Source organism: Dipodomys merriami, unplaced genomic scaffold, assembly GCF_024711535.1.
Source record: "Dipodomys merriami isolate MVZ:Mamm:240054 unplaced genomic scaffold, mDipMer1.0.p SCAF_447, whole genome shotgun sequence".
Taxonomy (NCBI): domain Eukaryota; kingdom Metazoa; phylum Chordata; class Mammalia; order Rodentia; family Heteromyidae; genus Dipodomys; species Dipodomys merriami.
In genome coordinates, this window is record NW_027206010.1 from 719,945 (window position 1) to 747,921 (window position 27,977).

The 27,977-nt window shown below is 42.7% G+C and overlaps 2 protein-coding genes and 1 long non-coding RNA gene across 10 annotated transcripts in view; 1 reads left to right on the top strand and 2 right to left on the bottom strand.

Annotated features, from left to right (window-relative positions):
• Nucleotides 1-15,407, bottom strand: part of LOC138808210 (AF4/FMR2 family member 4-like) — a 64,954-nt gene extending 49,547 nt beyond the window's left edge. For 3 of the 5 annotated variants that reach the window (XM_069994199.1, XM_069994198.1, XM_069994194.1), the window contains exon 1: nucleotides 14,126-14,231. In XM_069994199.1, coding sequence (XP_069850300.1) covers nucleotides 14,126-14,133 — 8 coding nt within the window. In that variant the 5' untranslated portion in view covers nucleotides 14,134-14,231. Of the gene's footprint in view, nucleotides 1-14,125; nucleotides 14,232-14,377; nucleotides 14,547-15,094 lie in introns of those variants that run through there. The other 2 variants (XM_069994195.1, XM_069994196.1) reach the window with 2 other exon arrangements.
• LOC138808216 (uncharacterized) lies at nucleotides 14,809-26,937 on the top strand. Of its 4 annotated transcripts, none has more exons than XR_011366442.1 (4): nucleotides 14,809-14,856; nucleotides 15,516-15,604; nucleotides 15,999-16,134; nucleotides 26,852-26,937. It is a non-coding gene; the product is annotated as an uncharacterized lncRNA (long non-coding RNA). The 4 variants fall into 4 exon arrangements; XR_011366440.1 differs by having other exon boundaries at nucleotides 15,999-16,066; XR_011366441.1 differs by lacking the exon at nucleotides 15,516-15,604 and having other exon boundaries at nucleotides 14,816-14,876; nucleotides 15,999-16,066.
• LOC138808213 (zinc finger CCHC domain-containing protein 10-like) overlaps nucleotides 25,833-27,977 on the bottom strand; it is a 40,976-nt gene continuing 38,831 nt past the window's right edge. Inside the window, exon 5 of the mRNA XM_069994206.1 lies at nucleotides 25,833-27,087. Within this exon, the coding sequence (XP_069850307.1) occupies nucleotides 26,814-27,087 (274 nt within the window). The 3' untranslated portion in view covers nucleotides 25,833-26,813. The remainder of the gene's footprint in view (nucleotides 27,088-27,977) is intronic.

The following is a 27,977-nucleotide window of genomic DNA, read 5'->3' on the forward strand; positions in this document are numbered from 1 at the left end:
CATGTAATTGTAGCCCCTCTGTACAGTATGTTCTCAAATAAAATAAAATACAATTAAAAAAAAAATTAGAATGGACAGCAAAACCAATATACTCTTGAGGGCTTTCTTTTGTGGTTAGAGAAAACAAACATCCAAAAATAAAACATGGTGGTTTGTACGATTTAGTATCATGCAAATAAAGCAATTTAATGTGGAGAAAGAAGGAAGCAAAGAGGAAGGAAGGAAGGGGAAAAGGAAAGGAAGGAGAAAGGGAGAAGAGAGATCTAAGTGCTTGAAATGTATATTTAAATTTTTTACCTGCATAATATTCTAGTAAGTGTAAATAACAATATAACTTGTTGAGTGTTATATAATATACTATGGGATTTCTGCTTTCTCTAATAATGAGCACCAGAGGGTGACATGAAACATATTTTAATCTTTTTTTTTTTTTTTTTGGGTCCGGTCGTGGGGCCTGAACTCTGGGCCTCAGCTCTTCAGCTCAAGGCTAGTGCTCTACCACTTGAGCCACAGTGCCACTTTCGGCTTTTTTCTTTTTGCTTATGTGGTACTGAGGAATCGAACCCAGGGCCTCAGGCATGCAAGGCAAGTGCTCTACCACTGAGCCACCTTCCCAGCCTTTAATCATTCTTTAAAGAATCTATGCTTTACTTGGAGAATGAAACCAAAGAATGACCTCCAGTATTTGTTTTTTTGGGTTTTTTTGGTCCGGCCGTGGGGCTTGAACTCTGGGCCTGGGCGCTGTTCTCTCAGCTCTTCAGCTCAAGGCTAGCGCTCTACCACTTGAGCCACAGCGTCACTTCTGGCTTTTTTCTTATGTGGTGGTGAGGAATCGAACCCAGGGCCTCATGCATTCAAGGCAAGTGCTCTACCACTGAGCCACCTTCCCAGCCCGACCTTCAGTATTTGGACCAACTAGTAGGTTTTTTATTACTCACATCCAGTCTCCTGGATTATGGTGCTACCAAAATACAAAGTTAAGCAGGGGCTGGGAAGGTGGCTCAGAGGTAGAGCGCTTGACTTGCATGCATGAGCCCTGGGTTCGATTCCTCAGCACCACATAAGAAAAAAGAAAAAAGCCGGAAGTGGTGCTGTGATGCAAGTGGAAGAGCGCTAGCCTTGAGCTGAAGAGCTGAGGGACAGTGCCCAGGCCCAGAGTTCAGGCCCCATGACCGGACCAAAAGAAAAAAAAAAAAAAAGTGCATATCCTGATACTTACTAATAAAAGAAATTAACAACAAAAATAAGTTAAGCAGGGTCAAGCAGGGCGCTGGTGGTTTACACCTATAATCCTAATTACTCAGAGAAGAATGAGATCTGAGAATAATAGTTCAAAGCCAACCTGAACAGAAAAGTGTGCAAGACTCTTATTTCCAATATCAAAAAAGCAGCTCAATCAAGAGGAAGTGTACTCATTACCTCACTCATGTAACTGTAACCCTCTGTATAGTATCTTTACAATAAAAAAATTAAAAAAAAAAAAAAAAAGCAGCTCAAAATGGAGCTGTGGCTCAAGCAGTAGAGTGCTAGCCTTGAGCAACAAACGCCTTAAGACAGCACCAGAGGTCAAGCCCCAGGATGGCACCAAAAATTAAAATAAAGTAAAAAAAAAAAAAAGTTAAGCAGAGTCTAAGGACCTGTTAACTACCAGTTTTCCAAATTTCCTACATTCAGATCCTGAAAGATTATATAATGAATGTAGCATGATTAGCATGTGTAAGGTCCTGGGTTCTAGCCCCATTATCAAACACAAAAATAAAGCAAAACAAAGCAAAAAACTGAAAGAAGAAAACCACTTTAAAAATATTTGAGGCCAGGCATGGTGGCTCACACTTTTAATTCTAATGATTTAAGAGGCTGAGATTAGGATGATCAAAGATGTAGGCCAGTCTGGGCAAGAAAGTTCCTGAAAAACATCTCAACCAATAAAAAACTGGGTGTGGTGGCACTCGCCTCCTAGCTCAGCTACTTGGGAAGCATCATGGGCCTGGCCAGTCTGGGCAAAAGTGAGACCTTATTAAAAAAACGGGAAAATGGGTTGGGGTGTGACTATAGTGGCAACGTACTTGCCTTGCAAGTACAAGGCCCTGAATTCCAAATCCAGTGGCACAAAAGAAGAAAAAAAAAAGAATACAAATATTTATATGAACTAAGAGGAGTAGCATGCATTTGTAATCCTAGTTCGAGACAGAGACAGAACTGCTTGAGCCTCATTCAGGTCCAGCCTGGTCAAGAAAGTAAGACCCTATATCTCAAAGGAAAGAAAGGGAAGGAAGAGGAGTGAGAAAGTGAAGAAAAATATTTGCATATTTATTGTATTAAAGAAGAAGAAGACATATTTCCCAGAACAAAATTCCCTCTATGACTTAATTTAAAGGTTTTTTTTGTTTGTTTGTTTTGGGGTTTGTTTGTTTTTTTGCCAGTCCTGGGGCTTGAACTCAGGGCCTGGGCACTGTCCCTGAGCTTCAAGGCTAGCACTCTACCACTGGAGCCACAGCATCACTTCCAGCTTTTTCTGTTTGTGGTGGTGAGGAATCGAACCCAGGGCTTCATTCCCAGCCTGGAAATATTTGGTTAACAGTGAAAGTCATCCAACCTAATATTTCCTTTAACAGTGCTGCTAGAAAGCTCAGAATTAAATGAACTGATTGTTTATAATCATTTACATTCGATTGCAACTCACTAATCTCCTTTTTCTAATCTAACTTATTTTTGTGTTTATTTTAGAGATTTCATTTTCTTCTTGTACCTATCGCTGACTAAAGTTTTTCCCCAAACTAAAAATTCCAGTAATCTGAGTTCCAATAAATTAAGCAACTTAAACAAGAGTCAATCTAAAGCATACATCTTTGCTGTATAAGCAAAACTTTTATAGCCTATCCCTCAGGAAACTAGTTTAAACTATTGAAATGAAAAAGAATTTAGTCAAAATTAGAAAAATGCTACATCACAACAAATTACTATATTAAATATTTCAAAAAAGAAATACTGCAGGCTGGAGGCATGGCTCAGAACATCAGCCAATAAGAGAAACTGTCAGATGCTGAGTTCAGGTCCTGAACAACAAAAAAAGGCAGAGGGGAGAGAGAAAGAAAATGGCAGACTAGAAAAAAGCATAGCCAAGTGATAGAGCATAACCTGTAAACAACAAAACATGAGGCAAAGCATGAGACCCTGAGTTCAAGGCCTGGTACTTGCACACATACCAAAAAAAGAAGAGAGGGGAAGGAGGGAGGGGAGGAAAGAAAGGAAAGGAAGGAAAGGAAGGAAAGGAAGGGAGGGAGGGAGGGAAAGAAAGAGAGAGAGAGAGAGAAAAAAAGAAAGAAAGAAAGAAAGAGGGAAAGAAAGAAAGAGAGAGAGAGAGAAGAGGAAGGAAGGAAGGAAGGAGAGAGGGGGAAACTAGTAAAAAGGAAAGGAAAAGGGAAAGGGAAAGAGAAAATGGCAAAGTAGAAAGGAGGGTTATTTCAGGCAAGACCCCATTCTCAAAAATAGCTGATGAAGGTGGCAAGCATCTTACATCTTAGCTACTTTGGGAAGCAAAGAAAGAAGACTGTGGGCTGGGAAGGTGGCTCAGTGGTAGAGCGCTTGCCTTGCATGCATGAGGCCCTGGGTTCAATTCCTCAGCACCACATAAGCAGAAAAAGCTGGAGTGGTGCTGTGGCTCAAGTGGTAGAGCACTCGCCTTGAGCTGAAGAGCTGAGGGACAGCACCCAGGCTCAGAGTTCAGGCCCCATGACCAACAACAAAAAAGAAAAAAAGAAAGAAAGAAGACTGTGTGTGTAAGTTGGTATGGTCATAAATGTAATACTTTATCCATAAATGAGTAAAGAGCTTAAATGCACGAAGCCCTGAGTTTAATCTTTAGTACCAACAACAACAACAACAACAAAGGCTATCTAAAATTTGTAATTTCTAGGTTTGGTGCTAGTTAATAGTGCAGCAATTTCATTTCTACAGACTAGCAAATGACTAGTAAATGAGAGTCTAGAAGAACCACAGCTCTTGCCAAGCAAGAAGAGAGTTACAAATACAAAATGAAGAGAAAAAGAACATTGAAGGCTATTAGTATTATGAAGTTCTGGGGTTTAGAAATATGCATGTAGCATGACAAGCAAAACAAACTCTGTTGATGGGGAAGTGAGTACCAGGAAGTGAGGAGAAGACTACTGAAAAGTGATAGTGCCCCAACCCAGAGTTCAAACCCAGAACTGACTGGCACACATGCACGCACGCGTGCTTGCGTGCACACACACGTATGTGTGTATGTGTGTATATATATATATGTGTGTGTTAAATGTACATAATATTAAATAGATACATACAAAGTAGAATTAAGTATAAACTCAGCAATGCTCCAGTGGTTCATGCCTGTAATCCTAGCTACTCCAGAGGCTGAGATCTGAGAATTATGTTTTGAAGCCAGTCCAGAGGGAAGTCCATGAGACTCATCTCAACCTAACCAGCAAAAAGGCAGAAGTGGAAATGTGGCTCAAGTGGTAGAGTACTAGTCTTGAACTATAAAGCTAAAGGACAGTGCTCAGGTCCTGAAATTAAGCCTTAGTGCCCTTGCCAAAAAACAAACCAAAACAAAAAAAAAAGAGCTGGTCTTTATGTAAGACTAAAAATTAAATACAAAGTAAAATTTAAAATAACAATGTGGGGCTGGGAAGGTTTCTCAGTGGTAGAGCGCTTGCCTTGCATGCATGAGGCCCTGGGTTCAATTCCTCAGCACCACATAAGCAGAAAAAGCTGGAAGTGGCGCTGTGACTCAAGTGGTAGAGTGCTAGCCTTGAGCTGAAGAGCTGAGGGACAGCGCCCAGGCCCAGAGTTCAGGCCCCACGACCGGACCCAAAAATAAAAAAATAAAATAAATAAATAAAATAACAATGTAACAGATATTGTTGTTATGAAAAAATTAGACCAACAATGTAGTTAAGCATGGAAATAAGTAGTCCTGGATTAGTTTTATATTTTTAAGTATGTTTTTGTATTTTGACTTCAGTAATGAAAGATATGAGGCCTCTCTGGGCCACAAAAGGAGACCCTATTACTCTAGATGGTCTAGGAACAGAAGCAGGGCATTTACTTGTTTATTTATTTATTTATTTTTGCCAGTCCTGGGGCTTGAACTCAGGCCTAGGCACTTCTGGCTTTTTTTCAGGGCTTCATGCCTGGTAGGCAAGCACTATACCACTAAGTCAGGGCTTTTATTTTTAAATAGGTAATAGAGGGACAATTTTCTTTTTTATTGTGGTAAAATTCCCATATACACAACATAAAACTTACCAATAAAAATCATTCCTGTAAAACATGCTTATAAATATGTAATATTAAGGATAATTAATAACTCCCAAGTCTTCATGTTCTAGTTCAGAGAAATACAATCCTATGTTATCATACTACCTGGCAATGTTTTTTGGGTATTTTTTAGCAGTGCAAGGGGTTTGGTTTTTGAAGATGGGATTTCACTATGTAGGCTTGGCTGGCCTCAAACTTGCCTTCCAAGTACTACGATTTACATGACTAGTTTGACACTTTTTTTTTTTTTGTCGGTCGTAGGGCTTGAACTCTGGGCTTGGGCGCTGTCCCTCAGCTCTTCAGCTCAAGGCGAGCGCTCTACCACTTGAGCTACAGCGCCACTTCCGGTTTTCTGGTGGTTTATTGGAGATAGGAGTCTCACGGTCTCTCCTGCCCGGGCTGGCTTTGAACCTCGATCCTCAGATCTCAGCCTCCTGAGTAGCTAGGATTACAGGCATGAGCCACCAGCGCTAGGCTAGTTTGACGCTTCTTAAATGCTGAGCTTTCACTTGTTAATTCTGGCACACTACCTTGTTCATCTTTGGCTATGCACCTTACTGAAACTGACAGTTTTTTCAATATCTGTATCACTGTTGAAGTCTGAAACAAAACACATTTATTGCAAATAAGCTATTTCATGGTGATTAATTACAAAGATGAAATATTGTCAGAAACAGGTAAAGTGGTATTAGCCACTTTGCCAGGGTTCTTTTGGGTTGGCCTTTCTATATTAATATATACAGTTATCATGAAACACTTTTACTCACTTTCTTTTCCTACCTAAACCACTGCAAAATCACTAGTATAATGCACTTGGCACAAACAAATAATAAACCAAGTCTAAACATAGCAGCAAAGTCTTAAAGGACTATCTGGCTATAAAACAGTTATTCATAACTTTTATAAAACTCATCAATGGAGCCAGGTGCTGTAGCTCAGTCTATAATCCTAGCTACTCATAAGGCTAAGATTTGAGGATGGTGGCTCAAAGCCAGCCCAGGCAGGAAAGTCCAGGAGACTCTTATCTATAATTAAATACCGAAAGAAGCTAGAAGTGCAGCTGTGGCTCAAATGGTAGAACTCTAGGCTTGAACACAAAAGCTCAAGGACAGTGCTCAGGCCCTCACTTCCAAGCCCCAGGAACCAGCACTAAATAAGCAAAAGACCTTAGCTGGGCATCAGTGGCTCATGCCTGTAAGTGCTAGCTACTCAGGAGGCTGAAATGTGAGGATCAAGGTTTGAAGTCAGCCCAGGCAGGAAAACCCATTAGATTTGTCTCCAGTTAAGCACTAAAAAGCTGAAAATGGAGCTATAGGGCACTAGCCTTCCGTTAAAAAGCTCAGGGACAACGCTAAGTTCAAGATATGCACTACACATGCACGCATGTACACACGCACATGCACAAAATAAATAAAATAAACAGATATCTTATAACTTACTTTAAGGCAATCCTCAGACCTAAGTAACCACTAAAGTCCACTTGATCTGCTAAAGCAACATTTTTTTAGAGCCAGAAAGTAAATATTTTAGACTTGGCAGACTATATAGTCACAATTTCTCAACTCTGCTCTTATTGCAGCAGAACCTGCCAGACAACACATAAACAAAATGGTATGCCATATTCCAATAAAATCATATTTACAGACCTTGAAATTTAAGTCTCCTATAATATTTACTTGCCAGAAAACATCCTTTGATTTTTCCTAATATCAAAAAAATATAGGGCTGGGATGTAGCTCAGTGGCAAAGCACTTGCCTAGCAAGCAGAACGTCCTGTTTGAGCCCCAGTAACAAAAAAGACAAAAAAAATACAATTAAAATATAAAAAGATAGTCCAGGTGCTGGTGGCTACGCCTGTAATCCTAGCTACTCAGGAGGCTGAGATCTGAGAATCATGATTCAAAGCCAGCCCAGGCAAGGAAAGTCTATGAGACGCTTATCTCCAATTAACCACCAGAAAACCGGAAGTGGCGCTGTAGCTCAAGTGGTAGAGCATTCATTCACCTTGAGCTGAAAAGCTGAGGGACAGCGCCCAGGCCCAGAGTTCAAGCCCCATGACTGAAAAATAAATAAGTAAATGAGTGAATACCAGTTGGGCATAGTGATGAACATCTCTAATCCCCGTACTTGGGAGGTTGCAAGAGGATCACAAGTTACAGGCCATCCTGGACTACACTAACTAGGAGGACCCTGTTTCAAATAAGCCAAGCAAAAAATACAGACAAAATCAGGCAGCAGGTTGTATTCAGTCTATCAAAGTTCATGGACTCTTGAACTAAGGCAACATAGAACTGCCTTCCCCTTAAACTCTTTCTCCCAAATCCCTTCAGTATTAATCTTAGTGTCAGACCAAAGACAAATCTAGTGAATGAGCTGAAAATCTTCAGTTAGCTGACCAAAGAACTCACTCCATTTGCAAAGAAGTGAGTCAACAAAGAAATGTTCAGTTTCTATCACTTACCTTATACCATTTCTCCAACAAGATATGGCACAAACTTAAAAATAATAATTTCTTTTCCCCTTCCCCTCAGAAGGTTTTTCCCACCACTGTTTATCAGTTACATCAGCATTCAGCCCACAGTGCTCAGACTTGTGACTATCAATCACCTTTAAAATAAGCAAACATTCTCCTTTCTTTTATGGAAGGGAACCCCAAATTCATTTCTAGTGACCACATCCAGAGGTTACTGTTTTTCTTCCACAGAAAGAGAATGCTTGCTGATGTATAAGATAATTTGAATATGTCAAATAAAAAAAAAAAAAGGACAAGCCTGGCGCAGGTGGCTCACGCCTATATTCCTAGCTACTCAGGAGGCTGAAATCTGATGATCACACTTCAAAGCCAGCCGGGGCAGGAAATTCTGAGAGACTCTTATCTCCAATTAACCACCAGAAATGGAAGTGATGCTGGGGATCAAGCGGTAGAGCGCTTGGTTTGAGCTGAAGAGCTCAGGGACAGTGCCCAGGCCCAGAGTTCAAGCCCCATGACCAACAAAAAATAAAGTTAAGATAAAATAAGGACAAGCCAGGCACTAGTGGCTCACGTCTGTAATCCTAGCTATTCAGAAGGCTAAAATCTGAGGATTGTAGTTCAAAGCTAGTTTCAGGCCGTTAAGTCTGTGACTCCAATTAACGTCCAATTAACCACCAAAAAGCTAGAAGTGGAGCTGTGGCTCAAGTGGTAGCATAAAAGCTCAGGGATAGCACCCAGGCTCTGAGGACCACCGTATGTATGTATGTATGTATGTATGTGTATGTATGTATGTATGTATGTATGTATGTGTGTGTGTGTATATATATATATATATATATATATATTGCATATGTATGAAATACTCTTGGAATAAATGAGACAGAAATGTCCTTTACTTCTTCCTTATGAATTCTAAATAAAAGATATTACAATGTAGCACCCTAACCAAAGCAGACATATAAGGTAGCCATGTAAACTTAATGAGAACCTTTCTAAGATGTGGAACTGAGAATTAGGTCAATCTCTCTGTAATGATAGAAGATTTAAAATTCAGATACAGGCACTAGTGGCTCACGCCTGTGATTCTAGCTAATAAGGAGCCTGAGATCTGAGGATCACAGTTCAAAGCCAGCCCAGGCAAGAAAGTCCATGAGACTCTTATCTCCAATAAACCACTAGAAAACTGGAAGTGGCACTGTGGCTCAAGTGGTAGAGCATTAGCCTTGAGCCAAAGAGAGCAGAGACAGTACCCAGGCCCAGAGTCTAAGCCCCACCACCAACAAAAAGAAAAAGAGTTAAAATTCAGATGAGATAAAGACATGCTCCTGACAAAGTTTTGTTTTTGTTTTCGGTTGGTCATGGGGCCTGAACTCTGGGCCTGGACACTGTCCCTCAGCTCTTCAGCTCAACGCTAGTGCCCTGCCACTTGAGCCACAGAGACACTTCTGGCTTTTTTCTGCTTATGTGGTGCTGAGGAATGGAACCCAGGGCCTCATGCATGCAAGGCAAGCACTCCACCACTGAGCTAGTCCCTGTTGTTGTTTGTTTGTTAAAATTGTTTTTTTAGTGCAGGCCCTGGGGCTTGATCCCAGTGCAAGGTCTGGTCTGGGAGCTTTTTTGCTCAAGGCTAGAACTCTACCATTTGAGTCACAGTTCTACTTCCCGCCTTTTAATGGTTAACTGGAGATTAAGTGTCTCAAGGACACTTCCTGCCTGGGCTGGCTCTGAACTGTAGTCCTCTGATCTCAACCTCCTGAGTAGCTATGATTACAGTTGTGAGCCACCAGCACCCAGCTTCAACAAAATATAAAACCTTGGTTCCAGCCATTCCTGGGTTCTAGCTGTCCTCCTATAGCTGTTCAGCTTTCTTAGCATTCATAGGATACCTAACATGCTACCAATAAATTCCTCTTTGCTGTAGTTAGGATGTGTCTTATAACTAAAGTGCTTAATCAGTAATCTAAAGGGGATACTTGGTTAGATGAAGTTCTAGTGATCACAAATCACTAGGAGTTTGAGTAAGAGGATGTCCTCTCTTCAAAAGGCTCAAGTGTTAAAAGTGTGGTCCCCATCCAGTGGTAGGCTATGGGGGGGATGAGGATGGAGAAACCTTTAGGAAATGGGTCTAATGATAGCTCCCTCTCTCCTGCTCTCCTTCCTGGCCACCATGAAGTAAATACATTTACCACACCAGGCACTTTCACTAAGATGATTGCTTTATCACAAGCCTAAAAACAACAGAGCCAAACAACCAGCAACTGAAACATCTGAACCAAAATAAACATTTCCTCCTTTTTGTTGTTTATCTCAGGCATTTTATTATAGCAACAGAAAACTGACTAACACATTAGCTACTGAAATCAAAATAAACAGATGTGGTCAACTCAGAAAAATATACAAAGGGTACTCAGGCTAAGATTCAAAGCTATTCATATTAAGGGGTTATACTGGCTGTATGCAACAGCCAGTAGAAAAAAAGCCAGGTAAAAGGCAGAGTCATAAAAATAAAGGGAAAAATATCAAGAAATCAGAGGGCCCTATGCCAGTAATCCTAACTACTCAGGACTGAGATCCGAGGATCATGGTTCAAAACCCAGCCCAGGCAGGAAGTCCATGAAACTCTTATCCCTAAGTAACCAGCAAAAAGCCAAAAGTGAAGCTGTGGCTCATGTGGTAGAACACTAGCCTTAAGCAAAAGAAGCTCAGGGTCAGGGCCTAGGCCTAGAATTCAAGCCTCAGCAAAAAACAAAAAACAAAAAACAAAAAAAAACGAAGCAAACAAAACACCAAAAAAAAACACAAAAAACCCAACCAACACCAGCACATAGATACAAATATAAATAAATAAGTAAACTAGCACCCACTAATCAACCTGTTAACCTGTGTCTGCCTAACTAAAAGTCACTATAATTCATTAGACATACCAACATTACACTAAGATTGCTCAGATTACAGAATTTTAAATAAAGTATAATGAAGCAGAAAATATATTAAATAAGACTTTCTGGGGCTGGGAAGGTGGCTCAGTGTAGAGTACTTGCCTTGCATGCATGAAGCCCTGGGTTCAATTCCTCAGCACCACATGTAGCTCAAGTGGTAGAGCGCTAGCCTTTAGCTGAAGAGCTGAGGGACAGTGCCCAGGTCAAGAATTCAGGCCTCATGACTGGAATAAAAAAAGGACTTTCCCTCTTCAGAAACAGAATAGATAGTTCCAATATTAAAATGCTCTTGGAGTCTGGTAATGGTGTCTCATGCCTGTAACCCTAGCTACTCAGGAGATCTGAGGACTGTGGTTCAATGCCAGCCCAAGCAGAAAAGTCCATGAGACTCTTATCTCCAATAAATTACTCAGAAAAAGCCAGAAGTGGTGCTGTGACTCAAGTGGTAGAGCACTAGCTTTGAGCACAAAGAAGCTCAGGGACAGTGCCCAGGCCCTGAGTTCAAGCCCCAGGACTGTCAAGGAAAAAAAAAACAAACACTCTTGGATATTTTAAAATTAATTTTAGAATATTTTCTGTATACCAGTAACATTAAAATTCTCAAAATACAATACCACTGAAAACAAACATGAAGACAAAGAGGAATGCAAATGATTAGTCAAAAGTTAGTAACTAGAATGTTTACTATTGCTGTCTTTTATATATTGTAGTGTCACTTCAAATAACCACAATGGTTATCAAGTTGAAAACAAGTGGGGTGCTTTTCTTAAGCAAAGGAAAAAGCAGCAAGGTAACAGGACAGAATAGCTTTAAGAAGTCTTTAGTAATTTTATTTCGTAATAACCAAGACTGGCAAACAACCTCCCAGAAATCAAATAAAAGTGTCCCAACTTATCAGAGGAAATGCAAAAGAGAATGGATAAAGTAAGGACTGGGGAGAGCTGGGTAACCTTTCTTATTGTATAGGAACGTTTTTATGAAATTTTTTTTTGGGGGGGTCCGGTTGTGGGGCCTGAACTCTGGGTCTGGGCGCTGTCCCTCAGCTCTTCAGCTCAAGGCTAGTGCTCTACCACTTAAGCCAAAGCGCCACTTCTGGCTTTTTTCTTATGTGGTGCTGAGGAATTGAACCCAGGGCCTCATGCATTCAAGGCAAGCTCTCTACCACTGAGCCACCTTCCCAGCCCCTATAAATTTATTTTTATAATACACACTGAACTTTCATATTCAGCCATCTCCTGAATACTTAACACCTCTTCAATTTTATGAAAAATACAACAATAAAAGGGTAGGCTTTGGACATTTTGGACTCCATTCTAATTCAGTAGATGGCCACAAAAGAAGAAATACCTGTTTTCTTTGTTCCTTTCAGGTACACGTAAAACCAATACATTTCCCCTTTGCCTCTTCAAAACTGAAAGATATATAACTTTTAGAAGGCTTTATCTTGTTTCACCTTCTGAATCTGATATTCATTTTCCCCCCTTAAAATACTTATCACTGGGCGCTGGTTGGCTTATGCCTGTAATCCTAACTATTCAGGAGGCTGAGATCTGAGAATCATTTTCAAAGCCAGTCTGGTAGGAAAGTCCATGAGATTCTTATTTCCAATTAATGGCCAAAAAAACTAAACAAAACAGGAAATGGAGCCTGTGGCTCAAGTGTCAGAGCACTAGCTTAGAGCAAAAAATGTCAGGGACAGCTCCCAAGTCCTGTGACCAGCACAAAAACAACAAAAACCTATTTATCACTAGCTCACACAGCTTTCTTCAGATTACCTCTTTTGTAAAATCAGATTGGATAATTTGATACAACAATAATTTCAAGTTCAAAACAGGATCCCACTCAAAAATCAACCTGTGGCCGGGCACAGATGGCTCACACCTGTAATCCTAACTACTCAAGAGGCTGAGATCTGAGGATCACAGTTCAAAACCAGCCCAGGCAAGAAAGTCCATGATTCTCTTATCTCCAATAAACCACTAGAAAAACTGGAAGTGGCACTCTGGCTCAAATGGTAGAGCACTAGCTTTGAGCTGAAGAGCTCAGGGACAGCACCCAGGCCCAGAGTTCAAGCCCCATTACTGACCAAAAAACAAACAAACAAAAAAAAAAACCATACTGTTCATCAGAGAATAAAGAAGAATAAACATGATACTCTAAAGACAGTACAAAAGGCCTATGAGAAAATTACTATTATATTAACTTACAAAAGGCATACAATAACTTCAGAGCACAAAGAGAATGTGTGAGTATGTGAGAATGCGATGAGTAGAAAGTGAATTGTAATGAAAAGATTCTATCTTTAGGAATTCTTAATTCCACAGCTTCACCAAAGCACCGTAGAGCCATCTTTACATGCCAACGCTTGGACTACAGAGCTTAGACCACAGCTATTTTTTTTTTCAAGCAAACAGTAAATGTTTGGTCACTCAGAGACACCCTACCTTGTTCTTACTTGAAGCCAAATTTTGTCTAATGTGTGTCTACTGTTTCACCAGAGCTGACAAAAATAAGTCTGCAAATGACACAAACTGAGTGACATTGCTGGAATTAATTTTTTTTTTTACTGCTTCCAGGTGTTTAGTAAGTTCTTTCTGAAAGTTAATTAAAAACAACCACACTTTTTTTTTATGTCTAGAGACTGAAATGCAATGATAATTAAGGAAAATAAACCTTAAAAGAGTTGAAGCCAGCTTTGTTGAGAACCAAGTGGCCACTTGCCAACACTTCTTTTATGCACATATGACTGAGAGTGATTTCAAGCAGACTCAGAAGCCACAAAAGCCGTAAGAAAACCCAGATTAAGAAAGTTCTCATAAATATTTCAATTTCAATAAGTTGAAAGGCAGTTAAATAAAAGACTTTATTTTTTTAAAAAAGCTTTTCAGAGTCAATACAGAAACAAAGCTCCAAGTGTTTTTTTACCGTCTGAACCCTAAAAAACAGCACATGTTTGAAATGCTACATAAGACTATTCATGGGTACTTATGGCTTAGATTCGGTCAAGAAAAACACTGGTAACTTGGAAAAGGACTGGCCTTAATTTATAATCTCCCAACACCCAACAGGCAAGAAAAGGGACAATTTTAAATTGTAACACACACACACACACACACACACACAGACACAGACACACACAGACACACACAGACACACACACACACACACCCAATTGTAACACACACACACACAGACACACACAGACACACACAGACACACACACACACACACACACACAGACACACAGACACACAGACACACACACACACACACACACACACACACACACACACACACACACACACACACACACACACACACACACACACACACACACACACACACACACACACACACACACACCAACCCCCAAAAACCTAGAAGCCTAAATCTTAACTTAGTTTCAAGTCCATACCTGAACATTTCCAATCAGTACTCCCCACACCCTATCCACGACGTCGTTTGGGAATGAGGAGGCAATCCCGCGACACCTCAAACTCCTCTACCCCACCATCCATCCTCAAAGAGTGGAACCACCAGCAAGCAAAGTGGAAGGAACAAAGCCCTGACGTCAATTACGAGCTTAACCCGGAGCTCAGGCAGCTGGGCCTAGACATCACTAACCAAACACCACCCAATGGGGGGGGGGGAGAAGGGGGGGGCGAACCTGCAGGTAACAGGCCGACCCCTCAAGTTGGAAGGGGGTAGAATTCCAGGATTTCCTCCGCTCCGTCGCCCGTAAGTCTCATTTTCAGTCGATCCCCAACGTTAGTGTAAGGTGGAATTTTTTTTTCCCTTTTTTTTTCTTTGCAGCGTAGTTCTGGGGGGGGGGGGGGGAGGGGGAGGAGGTGCGCAGGATCGCGAGAAGGAAAGCGAGAACTAGTTTGGGGTCATGATAGCCAGAACCCAGAGGCCTATTTTCTCTTTAACTAGAGAGAAAAAAAAAAAAAAACAACACTTTAATTTTTTTTTAATTAAATCTTTGTCAATGATGAAGGTGTATTAAAAAGCACGACAAAAATCGGCCGATGAGGTGTCACCGAGACAAGAGCCTGGGGTGGGGCGGGAGGAGGAGGAGGAGGAGGAGGAGAAAACGAGCGAGGAGGAGAGGAAGAAACCGGTTGGAAAAAGATGGGCGCCTGGAAGGTTCGCCGGGATTGGGTTAGGTTGTCTTTATTTATTTATTTATGTCCACGGGTGGGAGGGAACGCGCACACAAACGAGGGAGGTGTGTGTGGGGGGGTTCGAAGCCGGATCGAACAGCCCCCGCCCCTGGGGTCCCTACCCCCCCTTTCCCCGGCCCTCCCCCACACACACACACACTCCGTCCGTCCGTCAGTCCATCAAGTCCGTCCGTCCGTCTGTCCACCCGCCCCTCTCTCACCTCCAGTCCCGGCTCCGCTAGGCCCGAACCATCTCCCGACCGCGGCGGCTTGCGACGGGCGCCCGGCCTCCACCTTCACCGGACGCGTTTTCGGGGAGACGGGGGGGGGGGGTTGAGGGGGGAGGCGCCCAGAGAGGCGGCGACGGGCTGCCAAGGGCGAAGGGCTGTGGGCGGCGGCGGCGGATCCGGAGGCCTCGCCGGGCGACGGCGACGCGCTTCACTCGGTGGACGCGGAGGTCCCGCCCCGCTCCATGACGGTCGGGCCGAGCCCGGACGGCTGACTGAAGTGGCGGAGGGGAGGAGGGGGGGGAAGAGGGGAGAGGGGAGGGAGTGAGGAGGAGGAGGAGGAGGAGGGCGGGCTGACGGGAGGGGGAAAAAAAAAAAAAAAACCCGGACACTGAGATCCCCGCCCCGTCCGCAGGCGGCGACGGTGACGGCGACGCCTCGACTCCCGCAGCCAGAACTGACTGACGCAGCGGCCGTGCGGCCCATGTGACCGGAGCCGGGCGGGTGTGGGACAGTCACGTGACGCCGCCCGCGAGCACGGGGAGGGGTGGCGGGGGTTGGGAGGCAGTGTGGGGAGGGGCGGGGGGGGGGACGAGGGCCCTGCGGGCCTGAGGTGCTTCTGGCGGATCCTGGGATGGTGACGTACGGGGTGGGGTGGGGGTGTGCTGTCATGGCCCCGACGGCCTGAGGGAGAGCTTGAGGGCGACCCGAAGGGCCTCGGTGGAAGGGGGGTGGGGATGGGAGGGAGCGGGCGGGCATGTCGGGGCCTTCACGTCCCCGTGCGCGCGCGCACACACACACCTTCCTGTGCTGCCCGCTAGTGAGCTGGGGAGGGGGCGGGGCTAGGAGGAGGGGGCGGGGCTAAGGGCCGGCTAGATCTTCTGATTCTGCCCTACAGGTGAAGCTGGGCACAGCCCCCTGACCTGTCTTCTGGTGCTATCTGAACCTGGACTTCAGCCTCCCAAGGTGTGCAAAAGTGCTGCCTTTCCACAAGTCCAGTGGAAGGGCAGCAGGCGTGGGGGCGTTGTGCTTAGGTAGGAAGATGTCTAGAATCGTCTGGAACTTATCCTTGTCCTAAATGGTTTTTGTCACTAGGATTTTTCTTCATGAAAGGATTCTGAAAATAGTCAGGCACCCCCTTTTAATATCCTGCCCGTCCCACAAGGTATAATTTAGCTGGGAACAAAGTAATACAGACTAGACAGGGTTCTAGGGTGTCATGGAACTGTCTAGACAGGCTACCTCTTATTCATTTGAAAAACAAGCTTATGTTTCCTAGCTACTTTCCTTTCCTGGAGGAAAGAACTTTTTTTTTTTTTGTATTTTTGACAAAATACAAAAGCTTTGAAAGAGCTTTATGATCAAGGTATTATAAGAAATGTGCGTATAAAAAAGTGCTTTGGGGGGCTGGGAAGTTGGCTCAGTGGTAGAGTGCTTGCCTTGCATGCCTGAGGCCCTGGGTTTGATTCCTCAGCACCACATAAGCAAAAATGAAAAAAAGCCAGAAGTGGCGCTGTGGCTCAAGTGGTAGAGTGCTAGCCTTGAACTGAAGAGCGGAGGGACAGCGCCCAGGCCCAGAGTTCAGACCCCATGACTGGACCCAAAAAAAAAGAAAAAAAAAAGTGCTTTGGCCCTGGCCCTGAGTGGCTCACACCTGTAAACCCTAGCTACTGAAGAAGCTGAGTAAGATCCGAGGATCACAGTTCAAAGCTAGCTCAAGCAAAAAAGTCTGTGAGACTTTTAATCTCTAATTAACTACTGTAAAATCCAGAAGTAGAGCTGTTCTAGCTTTGAGCACAAAAGTTCTGAGAAGGTGCTCAAGTCCTGAGTTCCAGCTCCAGGACCAGCACACGCACACACAAACACACACACACTTTGATCAGTCCTCAAAACCGGTGCCAGGCACCGGTGGTTCATGCCTGTAATCCTAGCTACTCAGGAGGCTGAGATCTGAGGATCATGGTTCAAAGCCAACCTGGGCAGGAAAGGCCATGAGGTTCTTATCTCCAATAAACCACCAGAAAACCAGAAGTGGCACTGTGGCTCAAGTGGTAGAGCGCTCACCTTGAGATGAAGAGCTGAGGGAAAGTACCCAGGTCCAGAGTTCAAGCCCCACCACTACCAAAAAACAAACAACAAAGAAAAGAAATATAGTCAGGGCTGGGAATGTAGTAAAGTGCTTACCTAGAATGCATGAAGCCCTGGGTTCAATTCCTCAGTACCACAGAAACAGAAAAAACCAGAAGTGCCACTGGGGCTCAAGTGGTAGAGTACTAGCCTTGAAGAAAAGAAGCTAAATGACAGTGTTCAAGCCGAGTTCAAGCCCCAGAACTGGCAAAAAAAAAAGTCTCATAGTAATATGAGACTGACATGTAGCTTTATATAACATAATATTAATATAATATAAATGTAAATATATATTAATATATACTATTATATATAATATTAATATATTTGCCTAGCATGAGATAGGCCCTGGGTTCCATCCCCAGAATTAAAAAAAAAAATCTGAAAAATAAAAGAGGCTTAGGGATGAAGCTCTGGTAGAGCCTTTGCCTACCATGTGACATAGTAGCTCTGAGGCCCTGGGTTCCATTCCTAGCTCCATGTGGATGGCAGAATCTATTCGTAAAACTGACAGAGACGGAGACAGAGAGAATAGAAAGAAGAAATTAAGAGTGCACTGGGTGGGGCTGGGAAGGTGGCTCAGTGGTAGAGCGCTTGCCTTGCATGCATGAGACCCTGGGTTTGATTCCTCAGCACCACATAAGCAAAAAGAAAAAAAAGCCAAAGCACCGTGGCTCAGGAGGTAGAGCGCTAGCCTTGAGCTGAAGAGCTGAGGGACAGCGCCCAGGCCCAGAGTTCAGGCCCCACGACCGGACCCAAAAAAAAAGAGTGCACTGGGTGTTCATGGTTGATACCTGTAATTAGGCATCTCAGGGGAATGAGAGCTAATGATCAAGGTTCAAAGCCAGTTCAGGCAAATCCAAGAAACTCTTACCTCTAATTAATTAAAGCTGTAACTGGAGGCATAGCTTAAGATGCAAAGTATCAGCCATGAGAAAGAAAAAAAAAGCTACGAGTGGAAGGCATTGAATTCAAGTCCTTATGCACACATACGCACAAAGAGCTCAACTGATTCTGGATCACACCTGTAATTTTAGCTACTCTGGAGGTTGAGATCCAAAGATGGACAGTTCAAGATGAGCCCAGGATTGTGGTTTGAAGCCAGCCCAGGCAGAATAGTTCATTAAGACTCCATCTCTAAACTAACCAGCAAAAGCAGGCCTGGAGATATAGTTCAAATGGGACAGCACCAGCCTATAAAGCAAGCTCAGAAAGCTACTTTTCTCCATTGTTTGCTGGAGATCCTACATATATCTGTTCATGACTAATGAATTCAGGTGAGTGAACATTTGGACTTTAGCCCTTTTCTCTCTCCTCTTCCCCTGTTATCTTCATTTAGACCTAAGGGCAAGTGAACTTTTTTAAAGATCTAAAATATTTTAGGCTTTGCAGGCTATACAAGTTTTCTGTTTGTTTGTTCATTTTTGCCAGTCATGGGCCCTGAACTCTGAGCCCGGGTGCTGTCCCTCAGCTCTTCAGCTCAAAGCTTGAGCCATAGCACTACCTCCGGCCTTTTATGCTCATGTGGTGCTGAGGAATCGAACCCAGGGCCTCATGCATGCAAGGCAAGCACTCTTCTACTGAGCCACCTCCCCAGCCCTAACACTATACAAGTTTTCAGCTGGGCACTGGTGGCTCCAACTTGTAATTCTCTACCACTTGAGCCACTCCTCTGTTTGTGGTTTGGGGCTGGTTAATTGGAGATTAAAAAAAAAAAAAGTCTTGCACCCAAGCCCTGAGTTCAAGCCTCATGACAGACCCCAAAAAAGTCTCTTAGACTTTTCTGCCCAGGCTGGCTCCCAACCATGATCCTCAGATCTCAGCCTCCTGAGTAGCTATGATTACAGGTGTGAGCCAATAGCCACCAGTGCCAAGTTTATATATTGTTCTTATATGTTCTTGTTTTTTTGTTTTTGATCATGGGGCTTGAACTTAAGGCCTGCATGCTATCCCTGAGTTTTTTTTGCTCAAGGCTAGCATTCTACCACTTTGAGCCACAGCATCACTTCCATTTTTCTGGTGGTTAATTGGAGATAAGAGTCTCACAGACTTTCCTGCCTAGACTGGCTTTGAACTGCAATCCTCAGATGTCAGGCATGAGCCCACCTATATGTTCTTTGTGTGTGTGTGTGTGTGTGTGTGTGTGTGTGTGCGCGCGCGCGTGCATGTCTCCAACGATTGAACTTGGAGTCACACTTCTCTTGGCTTCACTCCACCATTTGGATGGGAGATAAGAGTCTCACAGACTTCTGCCCAGGCTGGCTTCAAACCAGAGCCCTCAGATCTCAGCCTCTTGAGTAGCTAGGGTATTAGGTTTAAGCCAGGAACCCAGCAATTCTTAGGTGTTCCTAAGAGCATCTTAATAATTTCACACTATCTGGTAATATTGTATACATAATAGCCAAAAAGTAGAAACAAATCAAGTGTCCACCAATGGATACATGAATAAACAAAATGTTACATAACTACAATGGAATAGTATTCAGCTTTTGAAAAGGAAGGAAACATGTTTGCTACAATATATGGGGACCTTATGCTTAATGAAATATGTTAACTTAAGAAAACAATGACTAGCCCATGCCAGTGGCTCACTCCTGTAATCCTAGCTACTCAGGAAGCTGAGATCTGAGGATCGAGGTTCAAAGCCAGCCTGAGCAGGAAAGTCCGTGAGACTCTTATCTCCAATAAACCACCAGAAAACCGGAAGTGGTGTTGTGGCTCAACCGGTAGAGCAGTTCAAAGCCAGCACAGTCAGGAACGTCCATGAGACTCTTATCTCCAATTAACCCCCAGAAAACTGGAAGTGGCACTGTGGCTCAAGTAGTAGAGCACTCTCCTTGAGCTGAAGAGCTCAGGGACAGTGCCCAAAGTGAGTTCAAGCCCCGGGACTGGCCAATAAATAAATAAATAAAATTATTGCTGAGCACCCATGGCTCACCCTTGTAATCCTAACTCCTTAGGAGGCTGAGATTTAAGGATCAAGGTTGGAAGTCAGCCCAGGCAGCCAGTGAAACTCTCATCTCCAATTAAAAAAAACTCAAAAACAGTCAGAAATGGTGCTGTCACTCAAGTGGTAAAAATACTAGCTTTGGGCAAAAGAAGATCAGAGTCAGTGCTAAGGTTCTGAGCTCCAGCCCCAGGACTAGTACCAAACAAGCAAACATACAAACAACAACAACAAAAAAAAAAACCTGCATAGGTCCATACATATGGTGTCAAAAGTAGTCAGATTCATAAGGACAAAAAGTAGAGGGCTGGGTACAGCAGCTTGTAATCTTAACTATTTAAGTAATAAAGATAAGATCATAATTGAAGGCCAGCCAGGGGGGAAACTTAAGAGATCCTATCTCAAAGAACAAATGGGGTGCTGTGGTACACATCTATAATCCCATCTCTTTGGGTAACAGAACTAGGAGAATCATGGTCTGAGGCCCATACAAGCAAAAAAGTTCAAGATCCTATCTGACAGCAAAAAGGTCTAGGAGTGTGGCTCAAGCATGAGGGCTTGAGTTCAAACTTCAAGCCTTGTAGTTGCAAGTGGTGGATATTAAGAATTGTTTTGAGGGCTGGGAAGGTGGCTCAGTGGTAGAGCGCTTGCCTTGCATGCCTGAGGCCCTGGGTTCGATTCCTCAGCACCACATAAGCAAAAAGAAAAAAGCCGGAAGTGGCACTATGGCTCAAGTGGTAGAGCACTACCCTTGAGCTGAAGAGCTGAGGGACAGCGCCCAGGCCCAGAGTTCAGGCCCCACGACCGGACCCCCCCAAAAAAAAAGAATTGTCAGTTTTGCAAGATGAATTCTGGAGGTAGATGGTGGTGATGGTTGCACAACAATATGAACATACATAATACAACTGAAGGGCTAGGAAGGTGGCTCAGTGGTAGAGTGCTTGCCTTGCATGCGTGAGGCCCTGGGTTCAATTCCTCAGCACCATATAAACAGAAAAGGCTGGAAGTGGTGCTGTGCCTCAAGTGGTAGAATGCTAGCCTTGCACTAAAGAGCTGAAGGACAGTGCCTAGGCTGAGAGTTCAGGCCCCATGACTGACAAAAAAGAAACAAATAAACAAAACCTGAACTAAGTTAAAGCAGCTAAAGTGGTAAATTTTTTATAACAGTTTGCCATAATTACAAAAAAAAAAATTCCCATCTCAGCCCGAGTTCAAATAATCATTATAATAATTTATTAGTGATAAGCTTTAGAACTGTTGTGTGGTGGATCAAGTTAGGACATTTAGCTTTATTTCTGGGGTTTGAACTCAGGATCTTCCCCCTTAAAAAAAGAAAAAAAAAAAAAAAAAAAAAAAGGCCAATCCAGGCAGGAAAGCCTCTTATCTCCAGTAAACCACCTAAAAAAGCCAGAAGTAGAGCTGTGGCTCACGTGGTAGAGGACTAGCCTTAAGAAAGAAAAAAAAAAAATCAGGGACAACAATCAGGCCCTGAATTGAAGCTTTCAGACCAGCAAGCAGGTGTCTCTCTCTCTCTCTCTCTCTCTCTCACACACGCACACACACACACACACACAAACATGCACACTAATTTTTTTTAAGGAACTCTCCCATTTAAGCCACAGTTCTAGCCCCTTTTACTCATTGGTTATTTCTGAAGTAGTGCTTAGCTTTATTCCTTGGCTGGCCGGGACTGCTATTCTTTCCACTTGTGTTGCTGGTGACAACAGTCAGACACCAAATCACCCAGCCATTGGCCAAAACAAAGCTTCACAGAATTTTATGCCCTGGCTAACTTGAACTGCCACCCAAGTAGCTAGGAATACAGGCTAGAGCCACAGGGACCTTGCTTTATTTCTTGATTATTAACACTGTCTCTATTGTTTTCAATGCTGACCAATCTAGATTTTTCTCTGGATATAGTTCTTTGGCTGTTGCAATCAAACATGACTTCATTCTCAACTCCCCATCAGTAAATGATTTTGCATGCTTCATTAGCAAATCAGTTACTCTGAAATATACTCTGATAATATCCTCCTTTACACGTTTATTTTTGTGGGAAAAAAATTATAGTAGGATGAGTCCATTTAAAATTTTCAGTATCAGCCGGGCACCGGTGGCTCACCCCTGTAATCCTAGCTACTCAGGCTGAGATCTGAGGATCATGGCTCAAAGTCAGCCCAGGCAGGAAGAAACTTTCATCTCCAATAAACCACCAGAAGACCGGAAGTGGCACTGTGGCTCAAGTGGTAGAGCACTTGCCTTGAGCTGAAGAGCTGAGGGACAGTGTCCAGGCCCAGAATTCAAGCCCCACAAACGACATTTCCCCCCCCCCCAAAAAAATCCAGTATCCTTTATGAGCTAGTCTCATAAGTCACACTCTTCATTTTTGCAACATCCGGTTGGTTTTATAGTCAGCCTTAGTGTGGAAGGGGACTTTACAAGTACATAAAGACATGAAAACCAGGAGGCAGGGATTGGGGAGGGGAGCATTTTAGAGGGTGATTAATACAATGCCTTCTGAAGAAAAGTGAATCAACAAAAATAATCCTCCTGTAAACATTATCTTTCATTTCTTCCCACCTCCTTTGACCATAGTAGGGTTTGAACTCAGGGCCCTTACAACTTGCTCAGGTTGGCTGGCACTCTACCACTTGAGATACACCTCCAATGCCCTTTGCTGGGAATTGATAACTTTCCTGCTCAAGTTGGCCTTGAATTACAATCCTGAATAGGTAGGGTTATGAGCCACCAGCACCAGGCTTTTCTTTCTTTTCTTTTTTGTGCCTGTCCTGGGGCTTAAACTGCACCGTCCCTGAGCTTTTTTTGCTCAAGGCTAGCACTCTACCAACTTGAGCCACAGCCCCACTTCCAGTTGTTTTGTTTTGTTTTGTTTTTTGGTGGTTAATTGGTGATAGGAATCTCATTGACTTTACTGCCTGGGCTAGCATTGAACCAAGATCCTCAGATCTCAGCCTGCTGAGTAGCTAGGATTACAGCCAGAATCACTGACACCCAGGCTTTAATGTAGTCTTTTGATAACCATTAGCTTCAAAATGTGTAGGCCTGGCTTTATTGCTATTGCCTAACAAATTATACTCAAAAGTGGCTTACTTCAATAATTATTTTCTCACGATTTCTGTGGATCAGGAAATCAAGTGGCTTTGCTGGGCAGCTCTGGCTTGAAGTCCCTTAAAAGCTTGTCATTAGTTGAAGGTTGAGAATGGAGGATCTGCTTTCCAGTTGACTTTGTTGTTATTGTTTTGTGCCCATCATGGGGCTTGAAGTCAGGACCTAGACTCTGTCCCTGAGTTTTTGTACCCAAAGCTACTTGAACCACAGCTCCATTTCTGGCTTTTTGGTGGTTAACTGGAGATAAGAGTCTCAGGGACCTTCCTGCCTGGGCTGGCTCTGAACCTCGATCCTCAGATCTCAGCCTCCTGAGCTCTCCACAAGGCTACTAACATATTCTTGTGGCATAGATGCCAGATTACCCCAGAAAGAATGCAGAAGACTATTATGAAGTCATACCTTTTCACCTTTGTCCCATTCTATTACTCACATAGATAGCCTTAATCCAGTATAGGAACTTACCACAATGAGAGTCACTGGAAACCATCTTGGAAGCTGGTTATCACAATCCAGATCATTATTTTTTCTCCACTACTTGCAATGTATTTAAGCACTTACACCAAGGGGGAAACCCACCAATGAACACTAAAATCTGATTTTATATTGGTGCAACTTTTATTTTCTTATTTACATATACACTCTATGTACACACTACTTTCTATTTGAGATTTCTTTCCTTTAGATATATAAAAGTAAATTTAAAACAAGTAAAAGAAATTTTTTTAATGGATTTATCATCTAGGTGTCGGTGGCTCACCCCCTGTAAGCCTAGCTGCTCAGGAGACTGAGACCTGAGGATCATTGTTTGAAGTCAGATGGGACAAGAAAATCTGTTGGTACTTTTATCTCCAATTAAGACCACAGACATGAAGTTGTGGCTTAAGTGGTAAGATTGCTAGCCTTGAGCAAAAAAGCTCAGAGATAGTGCCCAAGCCCTGAGTTCAAGCTTCTAGACACACACACACACACACACACACACATATTGTAAGCTCACACACACACTATTGTAAGCTCACACACACACTATTGTAAGCTCACACACACACACACACACAATATTGTAAGCTGAGCAGCAGTGGCTCATACCTGTAATCCTAACTCCTCAGGTTTGAGGATTGTGGTTCAAAGTCAGCTGGGGCGGAAAAATCCATAAGACTCTTAATCACAAAATAAGCCACAAGTGAAACTATGGCATAAATGGTAGCACACCAGCTTTGAGCAAAAACGCTCAGGGACTAGGACCTGAGTTCAAGACAAAGAAAGAAAGAAAGAAAGAAAGAAAGAAAGAAAGAAAGAAAGAAAGAAAGAAAGCAAGCAAGCAGGAAGGAAGGAAGGAAGGAAGGAAGGAAGAAGGAAGGAAGGAAGAAGGAAGGAAGGAAGGAGAGAGAGAAAGAAAGAAAGAAGAAAGAGAGAAAGAGAGAGAGAGGGAGGGAAGGAGAGGGAGGGAGGAAAAGATGAAGGAAAGAAAGAAAATAAAGTGAGGAAGAACAAGAAGGGAGGAAAGAAGGAAGAGCAGAAAAAAGAAAGATATTGTGCTGGGCACCAGTGGCTCATGCCTGTAATCCTAGCTACTCAAGGCTGAGGATCACGGTTCAAAGCCAGCCGGGGCACGAAATTCTGTGCGACACTTATCTCCAATAAACCACTCAGAAAACCGGAAGTGGCACAGTGCCTCAAGTAGTAGAGTGCTCACCTTGAGCTGAAGAGCTGAAGGACAGCGTTCAGGCCCAGAGTTCAAGCCCCATGACTGACCAAAAAAAAAGGAAGCTGAGATCTGAGGATTACAGTTCAAAGCTAGCCTGGCAGGAAAGTCTGTGAGACTCTCATCTCCAACTAACCACCAAAAAGACAGTAGTGGAACTATGGCTCAAGTGGCAGAGTGCTGACCTTGACAGCACCCAGGCCCAGAGTTCAAGACCCACAACTGACCAAAAAAAAAAAAAAAGCTGGGCGCTGGTGGCTCACGCCTGTAAACCTAGCTACTCAGGAGGCTGAGATCTGAGGATCGAGGTTCAAAGCCAGCCCGGGCAGGAAGGCCCATGAGACTCGTTTTTGTTTTTTTTTTTGGGGGGGGGAGGGTGGGGTCAGTCATGGGGCTTGAACTCTGGGCCTGGGCTCTGTCCCTCAGGTCTTCAGCTCAAAGCGAGCACTCTACAGCTTGAGCTACAATTCCACTTCCAATTTTCTAGTGGTTTTTATTGGAGATAAGAGTCTCACAGACTAGTCTGGCTTTGAACCATGATTCTCAGATCTCAGCCTCCTGAGTAGCTAGGATTACGGGTGTGAGCCACTGGCACTGGGTCCATGAGACTCTTATCTCCAATAAAACCACTAGAAAACTGGAAGTGGCGCAGTGGCTCAAGCGGTAGAATGCTCACCTTGAGCTGAAGAGTTGAGGGATAGTGCACAAGCCCAGAGTTCAAGCCCCAGGTCTGACAAAAAGAAAAAAAAGAAAGAAAGAAACATTATGAAGTATTTTGTTTAATTTTCATGTTAGGCTTCAATTGTGTATATATTATGTAAACATACCAGATTAACCTTTGTTGTTTGTATTAATGCAGTTGAAAGTCATAGATGACCAGTTATAAACTATCACACTGTAAATGCAAAATTGGTAAGAGGCAATCTTTATTGAAAGCATTAAAAAAATTCTTAATAAAAGACAACCGGCATTGCCCTAATTTTTTGTAAAAATTATCTCCTTTTTCCCTTCTGAATGGTACCTTTCTATAGAATGTTAATACATAAATATATTTAAAGCATTTTTACTTAGGTTAGCCTTTTACATGGCTGCTTTCTCTTCTGATACATTGCATCTTTTTAAAGGCACCAAAATTAAGAGTTCTTAGATTCATATTTTTGTCCCTTTTTAGATTCTACTAGAATTTTTCAGAAGGGTAACTCTAAGAACTTCAGGAACCAGAGGAAATGAATACTATGACAGAACAACTTGAGACCTAGCATTCAAAAGGTCTAAATATATTAATAGGTTCCTTGATCTTGAATCAGGACAAAAAGTAGAATAGCTTTCTGAACATAAAAGTAAACAGAGAGCACATTTATTAATGGTAGGAAAACTCCTTATAGTGACAATGTATAAATCTTACATAATAAACACAGCCAAAAGCATTACGAACAAAAATACCTTGCCAAATATTCTGATGTATTATCCTGAAAACCCATCCCATACCTTCCATTAACATTTAACTAAGTATGGAATTTATTTCACAGGGAAAAAAAAAAAAACCATCACAAAAACATACTTACTGGTATTCAGCTTTGATCAAGTTCTAGAGTTACATCTTCAAGATTTTTTTTAAAAAAGATCCACCTTAAAATAAGTCTTCATATAATCCATTATTAATACTCTGTGTCTTTTCAACATGAAACACTTAGAAACCTTTGAACTCTAGAAATTTTGGTCAGCTAACCTAGTTGAATGTTTTCTAAATTCCCCTTCGAGTGTCCCGCTGGTTTTCAGTCCATCTGCCCAGTATGGAAGGAGCAATTCTATTTCTTTTTCCTCTTACTTGGTGGCTCATCCTCAGAGCTGCTATCTGTGCTGCTGCTGCTACTGGAAGAACTGGAGTCTGAGTCTGAATCTGAATCAGAGGAGGAGGACGAGGAGGTGGTGTATGAGTCCGAGGAGGAAGAAGAAGAAGAGCTTTCATCTGTGTCACTGTCCTCTGAGGAGGATGAGGTAGAGGTTTCTTCACTTTCTGATGAAGAATCACTGTCTGAACTGTCACTGCTGTTGCTACTGGAACTAGTTACACTCTTAGACCTATTAGACAATGAATGTTATATAGTAAGCCCTCTTGTTCCTGGATTTATTACATGCAGTTTGACTAAGTATAATAAAATAATAATTTAATTAAAAACTTAAATAGAAGTGTTTCGTTCCCATGCACACATTACACGGCTGAGTTTATATGAAGAAGTACATTCTCAGCAGGCCCATGTGATGGTTGAGTTGTGTTTAAATCACTGTGTGATTTGCTGAGTATTTTCTGCCATGAATTTTATGGAAATCTGCCTCCCCAAACAGCAAATGGTACCCCAAAGCAAGCTCAAAGTTCATGTGTCTGGTGTTAAAGGGAAAATGGAATATTTGAGGGCAGTACTGAACTCACATCTTGAGTATCGGCTGTCTTTCAAGTCAGTTTCATTGAAAGCCATGTCCCCATGAATACCAAGGCCTTGCTACATACATGGGGAGCTGTTATTCAACAGTGTTTAAAAATAATCTCACATAATACCGTGTATGTATATCTTGAAATATTGCTAGAATGTGAGCTCTAGGATTGATGTTCTTTTCAATTGCCTAACTCCGGCTAAGAGTTGCTAAATTAACCAGAGACCTTGTAAAAGGAGGTCTCTGATTAATTTAGCAACTCTTAGCCTGAATTACCAAAAGAGAATTAGTGTATTATGCTTTAGAGTAAAGGATATTAGCTGCAGTATAACCACTGGAACTATTTAAACATCACATAGAGTGGTGAATGTTTCTTCTTTTTACTTTTTCTTATTTTGCAGTGCTGGGGACAGAATTTAGGGTCTCATGCAAACTAGGCATGTACCCTACCCATGAGCCACACCCCTAGTCTTATATATTCCTTATTTATAACTACTTCAGAACAGATAAGAGCTGCCCAACAGTTTCTTAATATTTCA